We start from the raw sequence: 18,535 nt of genomic DNA, 5'->3' as shown, positions 1-18,535 counted from the left end.
ATATCCCAAACAAACGCGAGTTTTACCTGGACGAGCGCTCCCGTCTCCTCATTTGGACTGAGCATGCGCGGGGTTTTTGTACGCTGCTTTTGTGTACAGACGACCGAACATGTCTGACGGACACGATTCCAGCAGACTGTTTTAAAGCAAGACCAGGAAACAGTTGTTCGTTGGAAAACGGTCTGGCCGACGATTGTTTGCTAGAATCCTGTCCGTTACTGCCTACACACGAACGAACATGTCCGCTGAAACTGGTCCGCGGACCAGTTTCAGCAGACATGTTTGGTCGTGAGTACGGGGCCTAAGAGGGCGATTAGTCACAATAAATCATTAAATCATTGTAAATGCTACATAAATATGCCAGGAAATCTAACTGTGGCAAAACTAAAAGAAACAGTCCTTCCTACCAAAGTATTACCCTTTTACATGAAGAAAATGAAACAGTACAGATCATGACATGCATCCCTGATTTTGTTGAACCAGAGTTCTAGAGGTGCAAAGTTGTCATTCTTGGCAGCTATCCCACCACCTGTCATTTCTGTTGAAACATCAGCCGATCTGTAGCCTCGCTTATGGTTTATCTGTTAAAATTTGTCACCTCTAAATCTAATTATAGAACATATACGTATGTGCTTATTGGCAAACTATCCTATCATTTAACAGCTAGATGCACTGTTTCCTTGCACTATGAGTTCCCTCAAACACAGCTGAGATTAAACATACTCTGTCGTCCCATCCTACATTTGAATTAAATCTAAACTCCAGGCTGGAACAAAAAATATCCTTGCAGTGGAGCCCCCCCACACTGCTAGGGTTAAATGCCTATTATATCTAGGGGTGCCAGAATAAGAAGAAATACCCCATTGTATGCTCCAGCAGGCTCCCTCTATTTATGTGACTAGTCCAGTGCTGCCTCCTCCCTAAGCTGCTCATGGCTACATTCGCATGCGCCGGGTTAATAGTCCTGCGTTGTACATGATGATGATGCTGGCGGATCATCAACAGACCAGATCTTTGGGGAGAAGAGGAGAGCGCCGTAACCTGCAGGAATGGGGGGAAGGGAACGCATAAATTCTGGTCAGTTTACAGTTACCAGTTTTATATCAATAATTACTGGGTATATTTAACAAGTGTTGCATATTCCTTTCGACGGCTGTTCCTATTAGTTTGCTGTCGTTTTGATCTTATCACAACATTTTCTGTGCACCTGAGGTAATGTAGGTTGCACAAAAATTCACCATATTTAAAACACATGAATGTGCCTGGATTTAATGTAAAATATGACCATATTTCTTCATATCAGGTATTTTTATATTCCATTGATAGCAGAATAAATGTAAAACATGCTTTGGCGTAGCAGTTTGATTTAGCTAACAGAATACAAACGGTTAAAATATACTAGCTGCAGATCATATTATCAGACATTTTCCAGGAATGACGAGCACAGATGTACTTCTACTCCCCATTACAACCGAGATCTCTGGAGTCCTGAAAATTTTAATTATGTTTGAACCCTGTCTATTTTTCTTTTAAACCCTGACATTCTGACTTCAATATGAAAGTTATTTGTGATAATTAGTCCGAGGGGTAATGGTCTTTACACAGCAGAAATCTCTTTGTGAGTACAGCCTCTTCTATGTATCTTGAAGAGGTTCTAGTTTGGTCTCAGACATTTCTAAGCATTTATGTACTTTTCTAAGCAAAGCCTCCATGACCAGTCTATCACAACAAGATGCTCAGATTAAAATAAAAATAATTACTGCACTCATAAAATAAATTTAACATGTGACAACGTCCATATGAATTGTGCAAATGTGCTCCAAATGATAAAGTGCAATTGTACTTCGAACTTCTAGGTGCATCACACAACCTTCCTGTGTCCCCACTCACCGAAAAGAATGGACCCCTGGCTTTTCAGTCCAGGAGTCAATCAGGCTTGATCTTTGGCCATAAATGGCATATCCTTGAAGGATCCTCCACAAATAGGGATAGTGGTTAAACTAGTTGGCTGGGACAGCCTGGGAATACCAACACCACACTGGGCATTTTGGGTAAATTTTGTTTATATTTTGTGTATTCTATGTGGTGTAAAATTATACTTATGGATGATTTTAAACTGGATCAAACGATCCCTAGAGGATACGAGGTGAGAGAAGGGAAATTCCCACACATCCTCCCAGTCCTCTGTCTCCAGCTCTGAGAGCTCTGCCACCCAAAAGGAGCACAGGTTATCTAGCCCAGTGGTTCTCAACCTTAGTCTTCAAGTACCCCCAACAGGCCATGGTTTGGGAATTTCTCTTAGATAAAATAGCTGTCCAAAATACAAGCCATTGATTCTGATTTAAAGCACCTGTGCAAGATTTAGAAAAACCTGCAAACATGGCCTGTTGGGGGGTACTTGAGGACTGAGGTAGAGAACCTGTCATTTGTAATGCCTTATAAATGGACGATAATTGTTTGGTAAGGGATTCATCCCTAAGGAGCTAATCCATATACGACTGATGTATAAACAATGGAGATGTCCCAAATTGTGCAGGGAAGGTGTGACTGAGCTGGAGGAACTGGAAAAAGTAGGAGTTGGGTAATCCAAATTTATGCTTTAATCAAACATCTGCAATGCGCCACCCTCACAAATATGGGACAAATAACGGACACCATGATCAGCGAACAGAGAAAGGTCTGGGAAGTAAAATTCTGGTAGGGAGGGGTTTAGCCAGGGTTTGACAAATTTGCTTGGAATCTAGGAGCCAGCTAAAAAAGTTAGGAGCCAGAAAACGCACCCCGTCCCGACGAGCTCGCGTGCAGAAGCGAACACATATGTGAGCAGCGCCCGCATATGTAAACGGTGTTCAAACCACACATGTGCGGTATCGACGCGATTAGTAGAGCGAGAGCAATAATTCTATCCCTAGACCTCCTCTGTAACTCAAAACATGCAACCTGTAGATGTTTTTAAACGTCGCCTATGAAGATTTTAAAGAGTAAAAGTTTGTCGGCATTACACGAGCGGACGCAATTTTGAAGCGTGACATGTTGGGTATGAATTTACTCGGCGTAACATTATCTTTCATAATATCAAAAAAAATGGGGATAACTTTACTGTTGTCTTATTTTTTAATTAAAAAAAGTGTAATTTTTTTTCCAAAAAAGTGCGCTTGTAAGACCGCTGCGCAAATACGGCGTGACAGAAAGTATTGCAACAATCGCCATTTTATTCTCTAGGGTGTTAGGATAAAAAATATATATAATGTTTGGGGGTTCTAATTAGAGGGAAGAAGATGGCAGTGAAAATAGTGAAAAATGACATTAGAATTGCTGTTTAAATGGTAATGCTTAACTTGTAATACCAACGGCCACCACCAGATGGCGCCAGCTCACACAAGGAAGAGCTGGGGACTTCACAAGGCCGCAAAGCCGCGGCCTCAATTACCGGACATCACGGGCCCACCGCGATCGAGCGGCGGTGGAGGTGGGGGCCTAGTCCTTTGCGATCCTGGGGAAAAGGCGCTCCGTGGATTAGGCCGAAGCCGCAGCCTCACCTAAGGATGTTTTAGGCGAGGCCGCAGCTTCGGCCTAGTCCGCGGAGCGCCGGTCCTATGGAACAAAATTTTTTTTTTTTTGCCCACCTTCCAAGCCAAGTCGCCAGGACGCTATTTCTAGTCGCCATGGCGACCGGGAATTGTCGAGCCCTGGGTTTAGCCATAAAGGGGTATTTGGAGAGTAATGTCTCAAATCATTTCTAACATAGGGAGTTACTGACACACATGCTCTGATCACTGTTCACACGTTCTCAATTGTTAAAGGATGCACGTCTTTGACACCCCTAAAAAGTGTATTTCGCAATCAGGACAGGCAAGGCCTTCCCGAGTCCAGGGTCTTTGTAGTATATATATCTAAAATCCAGGGGGGGGGGGGGGGGGCTCATAAGAAACTAGTAACATGAGAATAAAATTGTTTGAAAAACAATTTCGGGTTCCATATTGGAGAGTGGTGCAGAACATATAACAATGGAGGCAACAGTTAAATTTTTCTTTTATATGCATTTTTACGTTGGAGTTAAGCCACCCAGGACTATTATTTGCTCTTTTAAATGTATTTCCCATCGTGATGCACTAGCTAATGCCCTTATTTATTATGCTCTTAAAGCATTCTCATTTCTCCTTCGTGTTCTTTGTTCCTAAGATTTTATCCCAATTTGTATCTTCTAGCAAGGCTCGTAGTTTAGAGAAGTTGGGTCTTTTGAAATTCAGTGTCTTTGTATTCCCCTTATGTTTCCTATTAGTGTGATTTATACTGAAACGAATTGACCTGTGATCGCTGTTTCCTAAATTTCTCCGTATTTCTACATCTGTGATCAAGTCTGTATTGTTGGTAATCAGTAGGTCTAGTAATGCCTTGTTTCCACTTGGTGTATTTACCATCTCACCCATGAAATTGTCCTGCAAGACATTTTGGAACTGGCGAGCCTTAGATGAATGCACGGTTCCTTCCATCCAGTCTATGTCTAGATAATTAAAATCCCCCATTATGATGACAGCATACTCCGAGTATTACTTTCCCCTTAGCAGCTCTACCCATTAGGATTCCACCTTCTCCCTTGCTCCATTAGTGATGTCATTTCTCACATTCACTTGTACATCATTTTTGATATACAGGCATACCCCTCCCACTTTTTTACCCTCTCTATTCCTGCAATATAGGGAATACCCTTGAGAGCTGTTGAACCAAGTCTCTGAAATGTCTACAAAATCTGTTCAATATGTTAGTTTCAGTAGTAGTTGTGCCTGTAACATGCAGGAGAAGCGTGTTCCGGGCTTGTTCCAAAGCAGAGTATACCACGGATGAAGGATCAGAGACAAATACCGCTTTGGCTATACTCACTTTAGATTCCAGATCTGCTAGCTTCGAGCCATACTCCACCTGAATGACTTAATGACAAAGACAGTCACCACGAATAGTAGCCTTAAAGGCATCCCAGGTAACCAGTGGAGCTATCCTGCAATTATTAAATTCCCAATTTTCAGCAATTTTCCCTTGCATGTTCTCTTTAACCTTTCCAATGTTAAGGGAAGAGTGGCTAATCTCCAACAGCCCCTGCCCCAAATCAGAGAATGATCCAAAATCCCTTCTGACAAATAAAAGCCTGCAGCAATAAGAGGTAAGGCAGTGGTCAAACAGAAAGGGAGGTCTATCCTGGAGCCCGAGCCGAGCCAGAGCCGTGGAGGGGTGCTAGAATTGTGTGACATGCAGGTTTCTCCACCTCCAAATCTCATTGAAGGGCCGAGGCCCAATGTGAGAAATCTGCGTCCGGCAACCAAATCTAAGATGGCATTGATATCCCCCACAATAATGAACTTGTAGACAGAGAAATGTGATACAAAATGGACGTGACTGGTCTCTCTATGACCACATCTATCACAGCTATCTTAAGGTACAGAGCCGCTTGTATACAGTGTCTGTGAACAGAGTCACCGAGGACAGCTCAGTTCACATATATTAGTGAGTACAGTAGCCGCTCATATCTGACGGTGCTTTATCCAGTACTTCAGTGTGGGATGGACCGGACCATGGGGGCACTCTTTTGAGGCAGTTATTGGGAATTGTTGTTTATCATATTCCTTTCTCCAACTTTTTACTGAATCTTAATATTGTCTTCACCACGCGTTTGGATTGAATTTCTTGTCCTATGGGTAAGTGGTTTACCTAGTAGTAATTATGTGATGTATTTTCATTTGTTTATGTATATGCATCTTACATTGTTGCGATAAACTGTTTTCCTCTCTCTTTTTTATCGTTTTTTTTATGTAAAAACGCTCACCTAAATATATAAACTTGTTATAAGTATGTCTATTGTGCATTGAGCATGTCAATTGATTATTGTCTCAATGTTTGATTTCTTATATACGATTATTTTTTCTTCTTTTATAGTATTTCTTGTACAAGCTCCTGATGAAGCCCTGCTCAGGGCGAAACATGTTGGGCATCCTGTGTACAGGTTTTCTTTGTGGCTCCTTTTGAAGCCACTCATATCCTTATAGGATCAAAATGTGGTTGTGTTTACTTCCATTTTTAATTATGTATGTAAAAATCAAATAAATTATGTATTTTTCTACTTGATCTCTATTGTCTTTATTGAGACACAGTTAAAGTCCCTGGGTTTGTTACCCTACCCTTCCCATTTCCTTTTTTGATCAATATATGGGATGTGGTGTATTGATTTGACCTCCTATGCCTCACATTTGTTTCTTTATCCAGTACTGTTTATAAAAAGTCAATAACTGTCCACTACCATGCCTTTTAAAGATCTACAGAGGTAGTGAAGCAGTAATGTATTGTATACAGAACTGATCTCAGAATGACAGCAGGCTGGAGCAAAGTTACTTTACTTTCAGCAAGTCTCTATCTCTACATGAGATATTTATAAGGAATCATTTATTGAAGGAAGAGACTGTACATGTTAACTTTGGAATGTGAATGTTCCTTTACCTTATACTATATATGAATAAGGTAAAGCTATGTTCACGTTAATCCAATCATGTGTATGCACAAATCTAGATTTTTTTTTTACTTTTGTACATGACTGGGTACTTAAAGTGAACACAATCGTCACCTTATTTAAAATAGACAGTCTCTACTCATTTAGTAAACTCATATGCCCTGTACACACGATCGGTTCATCCGATGAAAACGGTCTGATGGATTTTTTCATCAGATATCCGATGAAGCTGACTTTCATCAGTCTTGCCTACACACCATCAGTTAAAAAAACGATCGTGTCAGAATGCGGTGACGTAAAACACAACGACGTGCTGAGAAAAATGAAGTTCAATGCTTCCAAGCATGCGTCGACTTGATTCTGAGCATGCATGGATTTTTAACCGATGGACGTGCCCACAGATGATCGTTTTTTTCTATCGTTTTTTTAACCATCATATAATTTTAAAACAAGTTCCTATTTTTTTCACCGATGGATAAAAAAAAAAACTATGGGGCCCACACACGATCGGTTCATCTGATGAAAAACGGTCCATCAGACCATTTTCATCAGACGAACCGATCGCGCGTACGCGGCAATACTCTCAGACTGTTCCAGAAAATCACTAACTTCAAATATATTTGAAAAAACACAATAAAAAAAAACCATCCTGTATGACATAATAGGCAGAGCAAATATACCTAGAATACATTGTTTAGTTATATATGTTTTGCTATAAAAAAAAAGTGACTGCTTTCTACAGAGTTGTTTTTGCTTATCAACATAAGGCTCCATGGTTGAAAATATAAAAATAATATTATTAATAATAATTATTATCATATAATTAAACTATTCTCGGGTTCAACCTTTCAGGATGAGATATACTGTATGAAATACATTTCTACAGGTATTATTTGTGAATTTCTTTGTCATTTACAACACTGATGTCAAAAGTCTGCATGCAGCATTTTAGAACTTTTTTTTTTGCAAAATTCCTTATACCACCAGTTTAAATGGTTATTGTACTTTATTTGCTGCTGGAGAATCATACTAATATTACACTGTTGTACTTTAAAGGAGTTGTAAAGGAAAATTATTTTTTTGCTGAAATGACTGTTTACAGGGTATAGAGACTTAGGGGTAGATCCACGTACAACGGCGCATTAGTGCACCGGGCGTAGCGTATCTAAGATGCCGCTGTAACTTACTTGTTTTTGTTTTGAATCCTCAACGAATTTGCGCCGTAAGTTACGGCGGCGTAGTGTATCTCTTGCGGCGTAAGGGCGCGGAATTCAAATGGATGTAATGGGGGCGTGTTTTATGTAAATACGTCGTGACCCGACGTAAACAACGTTTTTTTTTTAACTGTGCATGCGCCGTCCCTGGGGGTATCCCAGTGCACATGCTCGAAATTTAACCAGAACAAGCCAATGCTTAGACGGTGACGTCATTCTACGCATATTCCTATTCGCGAACGACTTACACAAACAACGTAAAAAATGAAAAATTGTACGCGGGAACGACGCCCATACTTAACATTGAGTACGCCACCATATAGCACCTTTAACTATATGCCGGAAAAAGCCGAACGAACACGACGTAAAAAAATGCGCCGGGCCGACGTATGTTCGTGGATCGCCGTAACCAGCTAATTTGCATACTCAACGCGGATTTTGACGGGAACGCCACCTAGCGGCCGTCGAAAAATTGCAGCTTAGATCCGACGGCGTACTAAGACGTATGCCTGTCGGATCGAGCCCAGATGCCGTCGTATCTTGTTTTGTGGATACAAAAAAAAGATACAACGCAGGAAATTTAAAAGTAATCCTTTTGTGGATCTGCCCCATAATAGTTAACTGATTCCTTTGAAAAAAAAATAGATAAAAATCAATCATATAATGTACCTGTAGTTTCTAGTTTAGTTTTTGCTGTTGTTTCCTGGTTCTCTGCTGTACAGAGCCACAGAGCCAATACAGGGCAGTGATGGTTTGGAAAACGAAACTGATTGGTTTGTGTGGAGATCAGAGAAGAATTACAGCAACTTGAGAGCAAAAACGAACAATGAGGACATGAAAACAGCACTGCATTAAGGTAAAGGAAGCTATTAAGATAAAAAAAAAAAATCCTTTACAAACCCCTTAATTTCTGTAGTCAGTTTTCCATGAAAGCTTTAGACACACAGATATACATGATATCACTGAATAACAATGAAGAGGATTTTTTTTGATTAATCAAGCCGAGCTACAAGATTTGCCATCTGTATTTACACGGGATGGGGTTGCATCACAATTCAGATGAGCTTTGCACCAGATGGACCTGTTTTCAATGAATGTACAGTACTTATTCATGAATCTCTATTCCACATTCATTTTTATTTAGGTTTTGCATTGTACCTATAAATTAAATCAGTTTGCTTTATTTACTTAGACTATAGGATATTTATCAGCAGCATGTAATATGGTTTGCATTACCTAGATTTATAGTATATTTAACATACTCTCCAATTGTTTATCCTGCCTCTTTCCATTTACAACAGACAAAAAATATTAAACAGATTTATGTTTATATAATGCAGTTGATTAGCAAAAAGTAGATTTTCTTATTTTTGAAAATTAAAATTCTCATCAAATATCCACTCTTTTTATACTTCTTTTTATAGTTTTACTGACCTAAGTGGAAAAATGTACTTCTTTAGTATGTAACTCATAGCCCCCAACTGTCTCTTCTTTTGGATTTAACTCCCTATGTCTCGCCACTATAAACGATATCATGCGCATGGAAGAAATGCTAGTGTTGGATAATGATACCTTTGAAAAATATAAAGTATTGTGGTATATCTGGATCCACTTCTCCTCAACCTATTTTCTTAACCACTTAAGCTCTGAGCCTCTTTCTGAGATTTGGTGTTTACAAGTTAAAAACATTTTTTTTTTGCTCGAAAATTACTTAGAACCCCCCAAACATTATATACCAGTATATATTTTTTTTCTAATACCCTAAAGAATAACGGTGGTTTTTGCAATACTTTTTGTCACACCGTATTTGCGCAGCGGTCTTAAAAGCGCACCTTTTTTGGGAAAAAAAATCACTTTTTTGAATAAAAAAATAAGACAACAGTAAAGTTAGCCCAATTTTTTTAAATTGTGAAAGATAATGTTATGCCGAGGAAATTGATACCCAACATGTCACGCTTCAAAGTTGCGTCCGTTGGAATGACGACAAACGTTTTCATCGGACCAAACCGATCGTGTGTGGGCCCCATCGGTTATTTATCCATAGGTTAAAAAAAAGCAATCTTGTTTTAAATTTAACCGATTGGATACCTAACCGGTAGAAAAAAAAAAACGATCGTTAGTAGGCACAACCATTGGTTAAAAATCCACGCATGCTCAGAATCAAGTCGACGCATGCTTGGAAGCATTGAACTTAGTTTTTTTCAGCACGTCGTTGTGTTTTACGTCACCGCGTTCTGACACGATCGTTTTTTTAACCGATGGTGTGTAGGCACGACTGACCATCTGTCAGCTTCATCAGTTAACCAATGAAAACGGTCCATCAGACCGTTCTCATTGGATGGACCGATCGTGTGTACGCGGCATTACTCTCTTTGTTTCCATGCCGCATGTTGTAGGAAACCTATTCATTTGGCACAAACTGCTGTCCCTATAGGATTAACAGGGTCCTGTGATATAAATATCAAAGTTTGGGTTTGGAGGATCTTGTAGCATTAAAATAATCATCTAATGCAGATTTGACCATTTAGTGGTCATATTTACCAAAAAGTCCCTCTCCACTGTTGCACTGGGTGGTGTGCTTTTCTATCTGGGATTTATGGATGGACCTGAACTATTTCTGCTGACACTTCTATAAAGACCTTTTTTTTCCTACGAATAACATCTAACCATATTGGTTTTCGGGTATTCCACTTTTTTGTACATATATGTATTCAGTAAATTTCTGAATGTTTGTTATTTATTCATGAACTAATTTGTCACTTTATATGTAATAAATTATGCCTAAATTTAGTATCTATACATGTTTGTGTTCCTAATTCGAAACTGTAGAATTTAAATTTGTGTGGCCATCTAAAGAAAAAGGAAGCTTTTAAACTGATTTTGTTACCCTTTTTGCCCCTACCTCTCTGAGCTGAAGTTGCCAACCCTTTCGGTCTTGTCCCCCAATCTCTTTCTTCTTTAAAGTGGATGTAAACCCACTCTCAGCCTTTCTAAATTACTGCCATAGTGCTGATCTATAAGGATATACATGCCTCCTGCATGTATCCTTACTTGTCAAATGTCTCTCCTCTGTCTGTTATAAGACCCGAAAAACTTCAGATTCTGTGGGTGGGTCTGTTTAACGGAGCTTGGTGAGTGGAGTTGTGATGTCAGCAGACTCCCCACCCACCTCTACACTCCCCTTGTCAACATGCATTTTCTCCTGTGTATTTCTTACACAGAACTTCTGCTATGATCACTAACATCCAGTCAAAACCCAGAAAAGTCACCTCATCATGCCCAATCGTGCTGAGGTGTGGAGCAGCCAATCCTGGGAGAGCTGGAGAAGCAAGGAGGAGGGGATTTGAAGTACGCAGAATGCCTCTCTCACGCTTGTGCATGAGATATGTAAATCACCTGTCACTCACAGCAAGGGGGAAGAATGGACTTCTATTTCTCTGTGTGTCAGTTTTTATCTTACTGAAAAAAATTAGAGGGCTGTTCAGATCTGTATTAACTCTTCGTGGCAACACTGAGCACAGAAGACATGAAATCCTATACTGTACAAGGTGCAAGTCTTAATTAAAAAAAATAAAAAATAATTGGGGTTTACATCCACTTTAATTCCTAATCTCAGCCCTTATTCTTTCCAGTATCCATCTACTGTCTTCATTCACCTGAGCATTGCGTGTACTTAGAGCTCAAGCTGTCAATGACTCACAATTTAACTTTTTTCAGAAGTCACTTTTCTGATTTCTCTTATGAAGCAAGAGTATATCCATTCTACGGAAACATGCTGGATGCATAAAACATTTATTAAATATGATTTCAGCAATGCCTATTTACAAAAGAAAACAAAAAAAAAAAGAATGAAATTGATAAGAAAACATGATCCTTATCATGTTCACTAGCAAAGCAAAAATAAACTACTTAGGGGCAGAACTGGGGATTGCTGTTTTGCAGGGAACTGCAGTAGCTTCAAACAACGAGAAGGCTGTCAGCTAAGTGATCTTGTAGTGAACTGGCAGGCAATGAGGATATGAAAGTTCTACTGACAGTTCAGCTGACACGTACAGTAGATGCATGTGTTTAAAGTTTTTCTTTTGTAAGACACAAGGAAACAAAGATGAAAAAATCCAGTATGATGCAGTATTTTTAATTAGATCATCATAACTCGCTACAACTTTTCTGGCTTTGCAATTAGTGTCCTCCAGAGCCAATGTCTTAAAACCCTTTGCTAAAGAAAACCGACTGTATTCTTATTACATCTGCAATTTCCCCCAGTATACTTTCAAAAAATAATGTCTGCTGTGTTCGTGATATATTTCTCAAACAGCAACACCAAATATTAGCTATACTATATACATTTGTGCATACAGTGTATATATATATATATATATATATATATATATATATATATATATATATATATATATATATATATATATATAAAAACATTTTTTATCAGATTCCTTCTGCATGATAAATATTTTATGGCATCAGCCCCCCATTTTTTTTTCTACCTGGTTCTGCCAACCAGATCATTTCTGATAACTGCTCCTGTATCCAAGAAATGTTGCAGCTCACAATACACGTTGCTTGCATTGTTGGCACTTCCATATAGCCATTTCAGTTGCCAACTGTCATTTTTTCACTTATCTATTTGATAGGTTGTGCAACTTTTCCAATGGGTCTAAACCTCTTTTCTTCCACTTTTCTCTAGTCCTTAAACAGATTGTATGTTTGAAGCTAACAATATATGGTCCTAACATCCTATAGTGAAATACCTCTGAAAGTTAATGAAGATATGCTGAACTTGCAAATGGAAAAGTCGTATCTGAATAACCAAATGGTAAGCCTCGTACACACGCACGGTTTTCTCGGCAAGAACCAGCAAGAAAACTGCTGGTCGAGTAAACCGTACGTGTGTATGAGGCTTTGAGGTTTTTCGTCAAGAAAACTGCCCAGAATCTAGACGAGAAAAATAGAGAACCTGCTCTCGATTTTCTCGTTGTGATTCTCAGCAGTGTTTTCCTGCCGAGAAACCCGAGCGTGTGTATACTTACCTGTCGCCGCGGAAACCCACGCAAGCTCGAAATGACTTTGACGCATGCGCGGTAGCTTCCAAGGCATAGGTAGGGTGAAGCAAGATGGCGGCGATGGAATCGAATGTGACAAGCGCATGCTCGTCGTAGTCGATGACGTCACTGCGATTGTTCCATTCAAAAGAACGGCGATTCTTTTGAATGGAGTGTGTGTACACTCGGCCGGCAAGAGATTCTTACCAAGAATCTCGTCAGGAAAAACAACGTTTAAGGCTCCATGCTTCTGGACAGCCGCACTCTGAACAATAGTTGCCTTTATTAAAATTCGGACAGCACTACAAGCCACAGCAAACAAAAAACAAAACCTGCACAGCTGACGCGTTTCACACTGTATCCAGTGTTTAGTCATAGCTGATATGGTTTATTCCTTCCTCCGTGACACCATTGCGGGACATCGGCAGAAATCGAGTCTGCGGGTCCCACGGGCACGGTCATGGAGCTCGCGGCAGGGCAAATTCAAAGCAACGTATCTGTATGTTGCTTTGCGCAGCTGTGCCATTCTGCCGACGTATATCTACTGGCGGAGGTAGGCAAGCGGCTACCGTATACTACACAGATGTATCTGTACCTTCAGTACAGTTATATTTTATTAAGAAGGGAGAAACTGGGATCAGCTCACAAACACAAGCCCACATCAGTAATGGGTTTTAATTCCCCAAATCCTCCAAATACTCCTAATTAGAGGATGCGGGTGCATGCCTGTATCACTCCATATGTACTATTGTTTGTGCTTCGAATGGATGTCTTATCCTCCTCCTGCTTCATTGCATAACTGGTTGTCACATTATGTGTAACATATAATAATCACTATTGGCTTATTGGCTTTATGTAGCAATTATGGGGGTGTGTGAATTATGTAGCAATCATGAGAGCCTATGAATATTCATCCCTGTGTGCCCAGAATTGTACAATCGCTATTCCCTTCTCCTCCATAAGTGAGGAAGCAATGAGTGTGCACTGCAGCAGTTACAGTATATTACTCACTTTCCTGCAGATCACCAACATTAATGCTCCATCGCTTTCTGCTCCACCGAGCTGTGCATGATTAACGTTGTCTAGTACAGTAGGTATGCAAGTAGAAAGCTTATTTATGGGATTCACCTTCCAGTAATCATACACTATATACTCTGATTTATTTCCAACCCTGTAACTTCATTTTGCTTCTTTCAATTATTATCCATCATCTTCATGGTCTTTCAGTCCCACGTCCCCCCTAAACATTGTCTTTCAAACAAATCCTGAGCTTTTCAGGAGCTCAACAATCTAACTCTGAATAGAGGCACAGTGAGGAATACATTTACAAACAGCATGCAGTCATTTGTAGACGTATTGGAATCCCTAACTCCACCAAGCTGCAATAAAACTCACTTCAGAGTCTTTATCTTCATCATTATATTTATTCACGCCTGGCAATCAAGCCCCCTCCAAGAAAGATAGCACTTATCTAGTTGCTATGAACCTTTACCTCCAACTCCAGAGACAGTTTCCCCATAATAGAACAATTTAGGAATTGTTTTCTATCCATGTGGATGAGAGTCAGGCCCCGTACACACGACCAGTTTCCTCGGCAGAATTCAGCTTCCGACCGAGTTTCTGGCTGAATTCTGCCGAGAAACCCAGCCGTGTGTACACTTTCGGCCGAGGAAGCCGACGAGGAGCTCGACGAGGAAATAGAGAACATGTTCTCTATTTCCTCGTTGTTCTATGGGAGCTCTCGGCCCGCCGAGCTCCTCGGCGGCTTCAGGGCTGAACTGGCCGAGGAACTCGATGTGTTTGGCACGTCGAGTTCCTCGGCCGTGTGTACGGGGCCTCAGAGGAATGGCTGAAGCTAGAGCAGCTCTAAACTTTTAGATATTAAAAGTGTTTGGATCCCAGCAAACTATTCATATGCATTCAATACTATCCAATGTAAACAACAATAATGAAAGGATATAATAATATCCAGTACAATTGCTATCAAGTGGATAATTGTAAGCCGGCTTTCTAATACACATCTCTCTGCTTTTTTCAGTGACTTTATATACTCAGATAAAAAGCAAAGTTCTGATTAACTCCAAATTGAACTAAATTACCTTGGATGTGGATTTAGTCTTTTTATACTTAGATTTCAAACAAATCCACACCTGCAACCATGTAAGTGGAACAATTAACACATGTCATAGACTCCCTGGCTCCTTGGTGATTGGGTGATGTAATAACTTTCACAATGCCCGTCATGTTCCTGGATAATCGGCATCTGCCTTGACACATCTTGCATTCTTCGTATTGACCACCAAGTGGCATTCTTCCCATCAATAACCGATGTAAGGGGCATTCTTGCCACTGACTACTCACCAATGTAAGGGGTATATTCCCCACTGACCACTCTCTAATGTAAGGGGCATGTTTCCCACTGACCAACAACTTAAGGGATATTCTTCCCACTAACCATCAATGTAAGAGACATTTTTCCCACTGATCACCAATATAAGGGACATTCTTCCCACTGATCACCAACATAAGGGACATTCTTCCCACTGATCACCAACATAAGGGACATTCTTCCCACTGATCACAAAAGTAAGGGACATTCTTCCCACTGACCACCAATGTATGGAGTATTTTCCCCACTGCACACCAATGTAAGGAACATTCTTCCCAGTGACCACCAATGTACAGAGCATTCTTCCCACTGTCCACCAATGTAAGGGACCCTTTTCCCACTGACCAGCAATGTAAGAGGCATTCTTCCCACTGACCAGCAATGTAAGGGGCATTCTTCCCACTGACCACCAATGTAAGGGGAATTCTTCCCACTGACCACCAATGTACAGGCATACCCCACTTTTAAGTACACAATGGGGTTAATTTACTAAAGCAGAAAAGTGCAAAATGAGGCTCACTTCTGCATAGAAACCAATGAGCTTCCAGGTTGTATTATCAAAGCTTAATTGAACAAGCTGGGGTTAGAAGCTCATTGGTTTCTAGGTAGAAGTAAGCCTGATTTTGAACTTTCCAGCTTTAGAAAATAAGCTCCAGTGTGTACTTAAAAGTGGGGCATGCCTGTACAGAGCATTCTTCCCACTGTCGTCCAATGTAAGGGACATTCTTCCCACTGACCACCAATGTACAGAGCATTCTTCCCACTGTTGTCCAATGTAAGGGACATTCTTCTCACTGACCAACAATGTACAGAGCATATTTCCCACTTTCCAGCAATGTAAGGGACTTTCTTCACACCGACAACTAATGTAAGAGGCATTCTTTCCAATGACAACCAATGTAAGGGACATTCTTCCCACTAACCACCAATGTAAGGGTCATTCTTCCCACTTACCACCAATGAAAGGAGCATTCTTTCCCCACTGTTTACCAATGTAAGGGACATTATTCCCACTAACCCCAATGTAAGGGTTTATCCCAGTGACCACCAATGTACAGAGCATTCTTCCCACTGTCCACTTATGTAAGGCACATTCTTTCCACTGACCGCCAATGTATGAGGCATTCTTCCCACTGACCACCAATGTAAGGGCCATTCTTCCCACTGACCACCAATGTACGGAGCATTCTTCCCACTCACCACCAATGTAAGGGCCATTCTTCCCACTGACCACCAATGTAAGGGACATTATTCCCACTGTCCACCAATGTAAGGGACATTCTTCCCACTGACCACCAATGTTAGGAGCATTCTTCCCACTGTCCACCAATGTAAGGGACATTCTTCCCACTGACCACCAATGTTAGGAGCATTCTTCCCACTGTCCACCAATGTAAGGGACATTCTTCCCAGTGACCACCAATTTACAGAGCGTTCTTCCCACTTTCCACCAATGTAAGGGACATTCTTCCCAGTGACCACCAATGTAAGGGACATTCTTCCCATTGACCACCAATGTAAAAAGCATTCTTCCCACTGACAACTAATGTAAGGGACATTCTTCCCACTGTCCACCAATGTAAGGGACATTCTTCCCACTGACCACCAATATAAGAAGCATTCATCCGACTGACAACCAATGTAAGGGTCATTCTTCCCACTGTCCACCAATGTAAGGGTCATTCTTCCCACTGTCCACCAATGTAAGGGTCATTCTTCCCACTGTCCACCAATGTGAGGGACATGGGACATTCCCCCCCCCCCCTCGGAATTAGCTGGGGTTCCCTGAGACCTGAAAACTTTTTCAGGGGGTTCTCTATACTAGAGTAAAAAAAAGGTAGAGAAATGCTGAACTTCCAGTAGGTTTAGTAAAATGAGGAATATTAGCAGCATGCTTTCACAAATTCCATAACCAGGCATAACATACTAGTTTATACTCTTGTAAGATGTACCTGTACATATTTCTAATAACACGCATATAATTGTAGGAGTTTACATCTGTATACCTAGGTATTGGTCCCAGCTACATGAAACACACAGACAGTTCCTACCTATATTTCATGCCAGTCTGCTTTGCTGTGGATTCCTTCAGAGAGATGTGATGCTGAGGGGTGAAGGTGCCCAGACTTCTTGCAATAATGGCCACAGTACGGAACCTGGCCCTGGCAGCATTGACCACAGGGCCACTAGAGTTCTGCTTGCTGTGCCTGTCATCTCCATTCCGGCCCTTCAAGTTGTGTTCAGTGCAGGCTATGGACACTTGCATGGCTTCTTCTGGGCTCCTTAGCTCAGTGGTGGAACACTCAGAGGCTCATGGACCAAAAAAAAGAAAAAAAAGATCTTCTTGTGCTGGAGGCTGGCCAGTGGCTAGGCTTTTGAGAGAAGATCAATGAGTACCAGGGACTAGGGTTAGAGTTCAGCGAAGGTTGGCCAGGAACCCTGATGCCCAAGGAACCCTGATGTCCAAGGAACCCTGATGTCCCAGGAGCCCTGGTGTCCCAGGAACCCTGATGCCCAAGGAGCCCTGATGTCCCAGGAACCCTGATGCCCAAGGAGCCCTGATGTCTCTGGTGCCCTGATGTCCAAGGAGCCCTGAAGTCTCTGAAGCCCTGATGTCCCAGAAAGAAGATCAATGAGTACCAGGGACTAGGGTTAGAGTTCAGTTGAGGTTGGCCAGGAACCCTGATGCCCAAGGAGCCCTGATGTCCCAGGAGCCCTGGTGTCCCAGGAGCCCTGATGTCCAAGGAGTCCTGATGTCCCAGGAACCCTGATGCCCAAGGATCCCTGATGTCTCTGGAGCTCTGATGTCCAAGGAGCCCTGATGTCCCAGGAGCCCTGGTGTCCCAGGAGCCCTGATGTCCAAGGAGTCCTGAGATCCCAGGAACCCTGATGCCCAAGGAGCCCTGATGTCTCTGGAGCTCTGATGTCCAAGGAGCCCTGATGCCCAAGGAGCTCTGATGTCCAAGGAGCCCTGATGCCCAAGGAGCCCTGAAGTCTCTGGAGCCCTGATGCCCAAGAAGTCCTGATGTCTCTGGAGCCCTGATGTCCCAGGAGCCCTGATGTCTCTGGAGCCCTGATGTCCAAGGAGCCCTGAAGTCTCTGGAGCCCTGATGCCCAAAAAGTCCTGATGTCTCTGGAGCCCTGATGTCCCAGGAGCCCTGATGCTCTGGAGCCCTGATGTCCAAGGAGCCCCGATGTCCCAGGAGCCCTGATGTCCCAGGAGATGGTGAAAAGTCCGAGCTGTTGGGTCTTATCTACCTCCAAAATAAGTTCCTTCAGTCGGGGCAGACAGTCCCGATTGCATACACAGGAGAGGAGATGGTCCTTGTGATGAGTGCAGTCATCGCAGACGGTCCAGGAAAGTGATGCCTCCTCCGGT

At 41.6% G+C, this 18,535-nt stretch overlaps 1 protein-coding gene across 1 annotated transcript in view; it reads right to left on the bottom strand.

Annotated features, from left to right (window-relative positions):
* KCNAB1 (potassium voltage-gated channel subfamily A member regulatory beta subunit 1) overlaps positions 1–17,430 on the bottom strand; it is a 249,664-nt gene extending 232,234 nt beyond the window's left edge. The window contains exon 1 of the mRNA XM_040349231.1: positions 17,208–17,430. Within this exon, the coding sequence (XP_040205165.1) occupies positions 17,208–17,422 (215 nt within the window). The 5' untranslated portion in view covers positions 17,423–17,430. The remainder of the gene's footprint in view (positions 1–17,207) is intronic.
* Between the last annotated feature and the right edge of the window lie 1,105 nt (positions 17,431–18,535).

The sequence above is a fragment of the Rana temporaria genome, chromosome 4 (genome assembly GCF_905171775.1).
Source record: "Rana temporaria chromosome 4, aRanTem1.1, whole genome shotgun sequence".
NCBI classification, from domain to species: Eukaryota; Metazoa; Chordata; class Amphibia; order Anura; family Ranidae; genus Rana; species Rana temporaria.
Note: the sequence above shows the minus strand (reverse complement) of the source record. Positions and strands in the feature narration are given on the sequence as shown.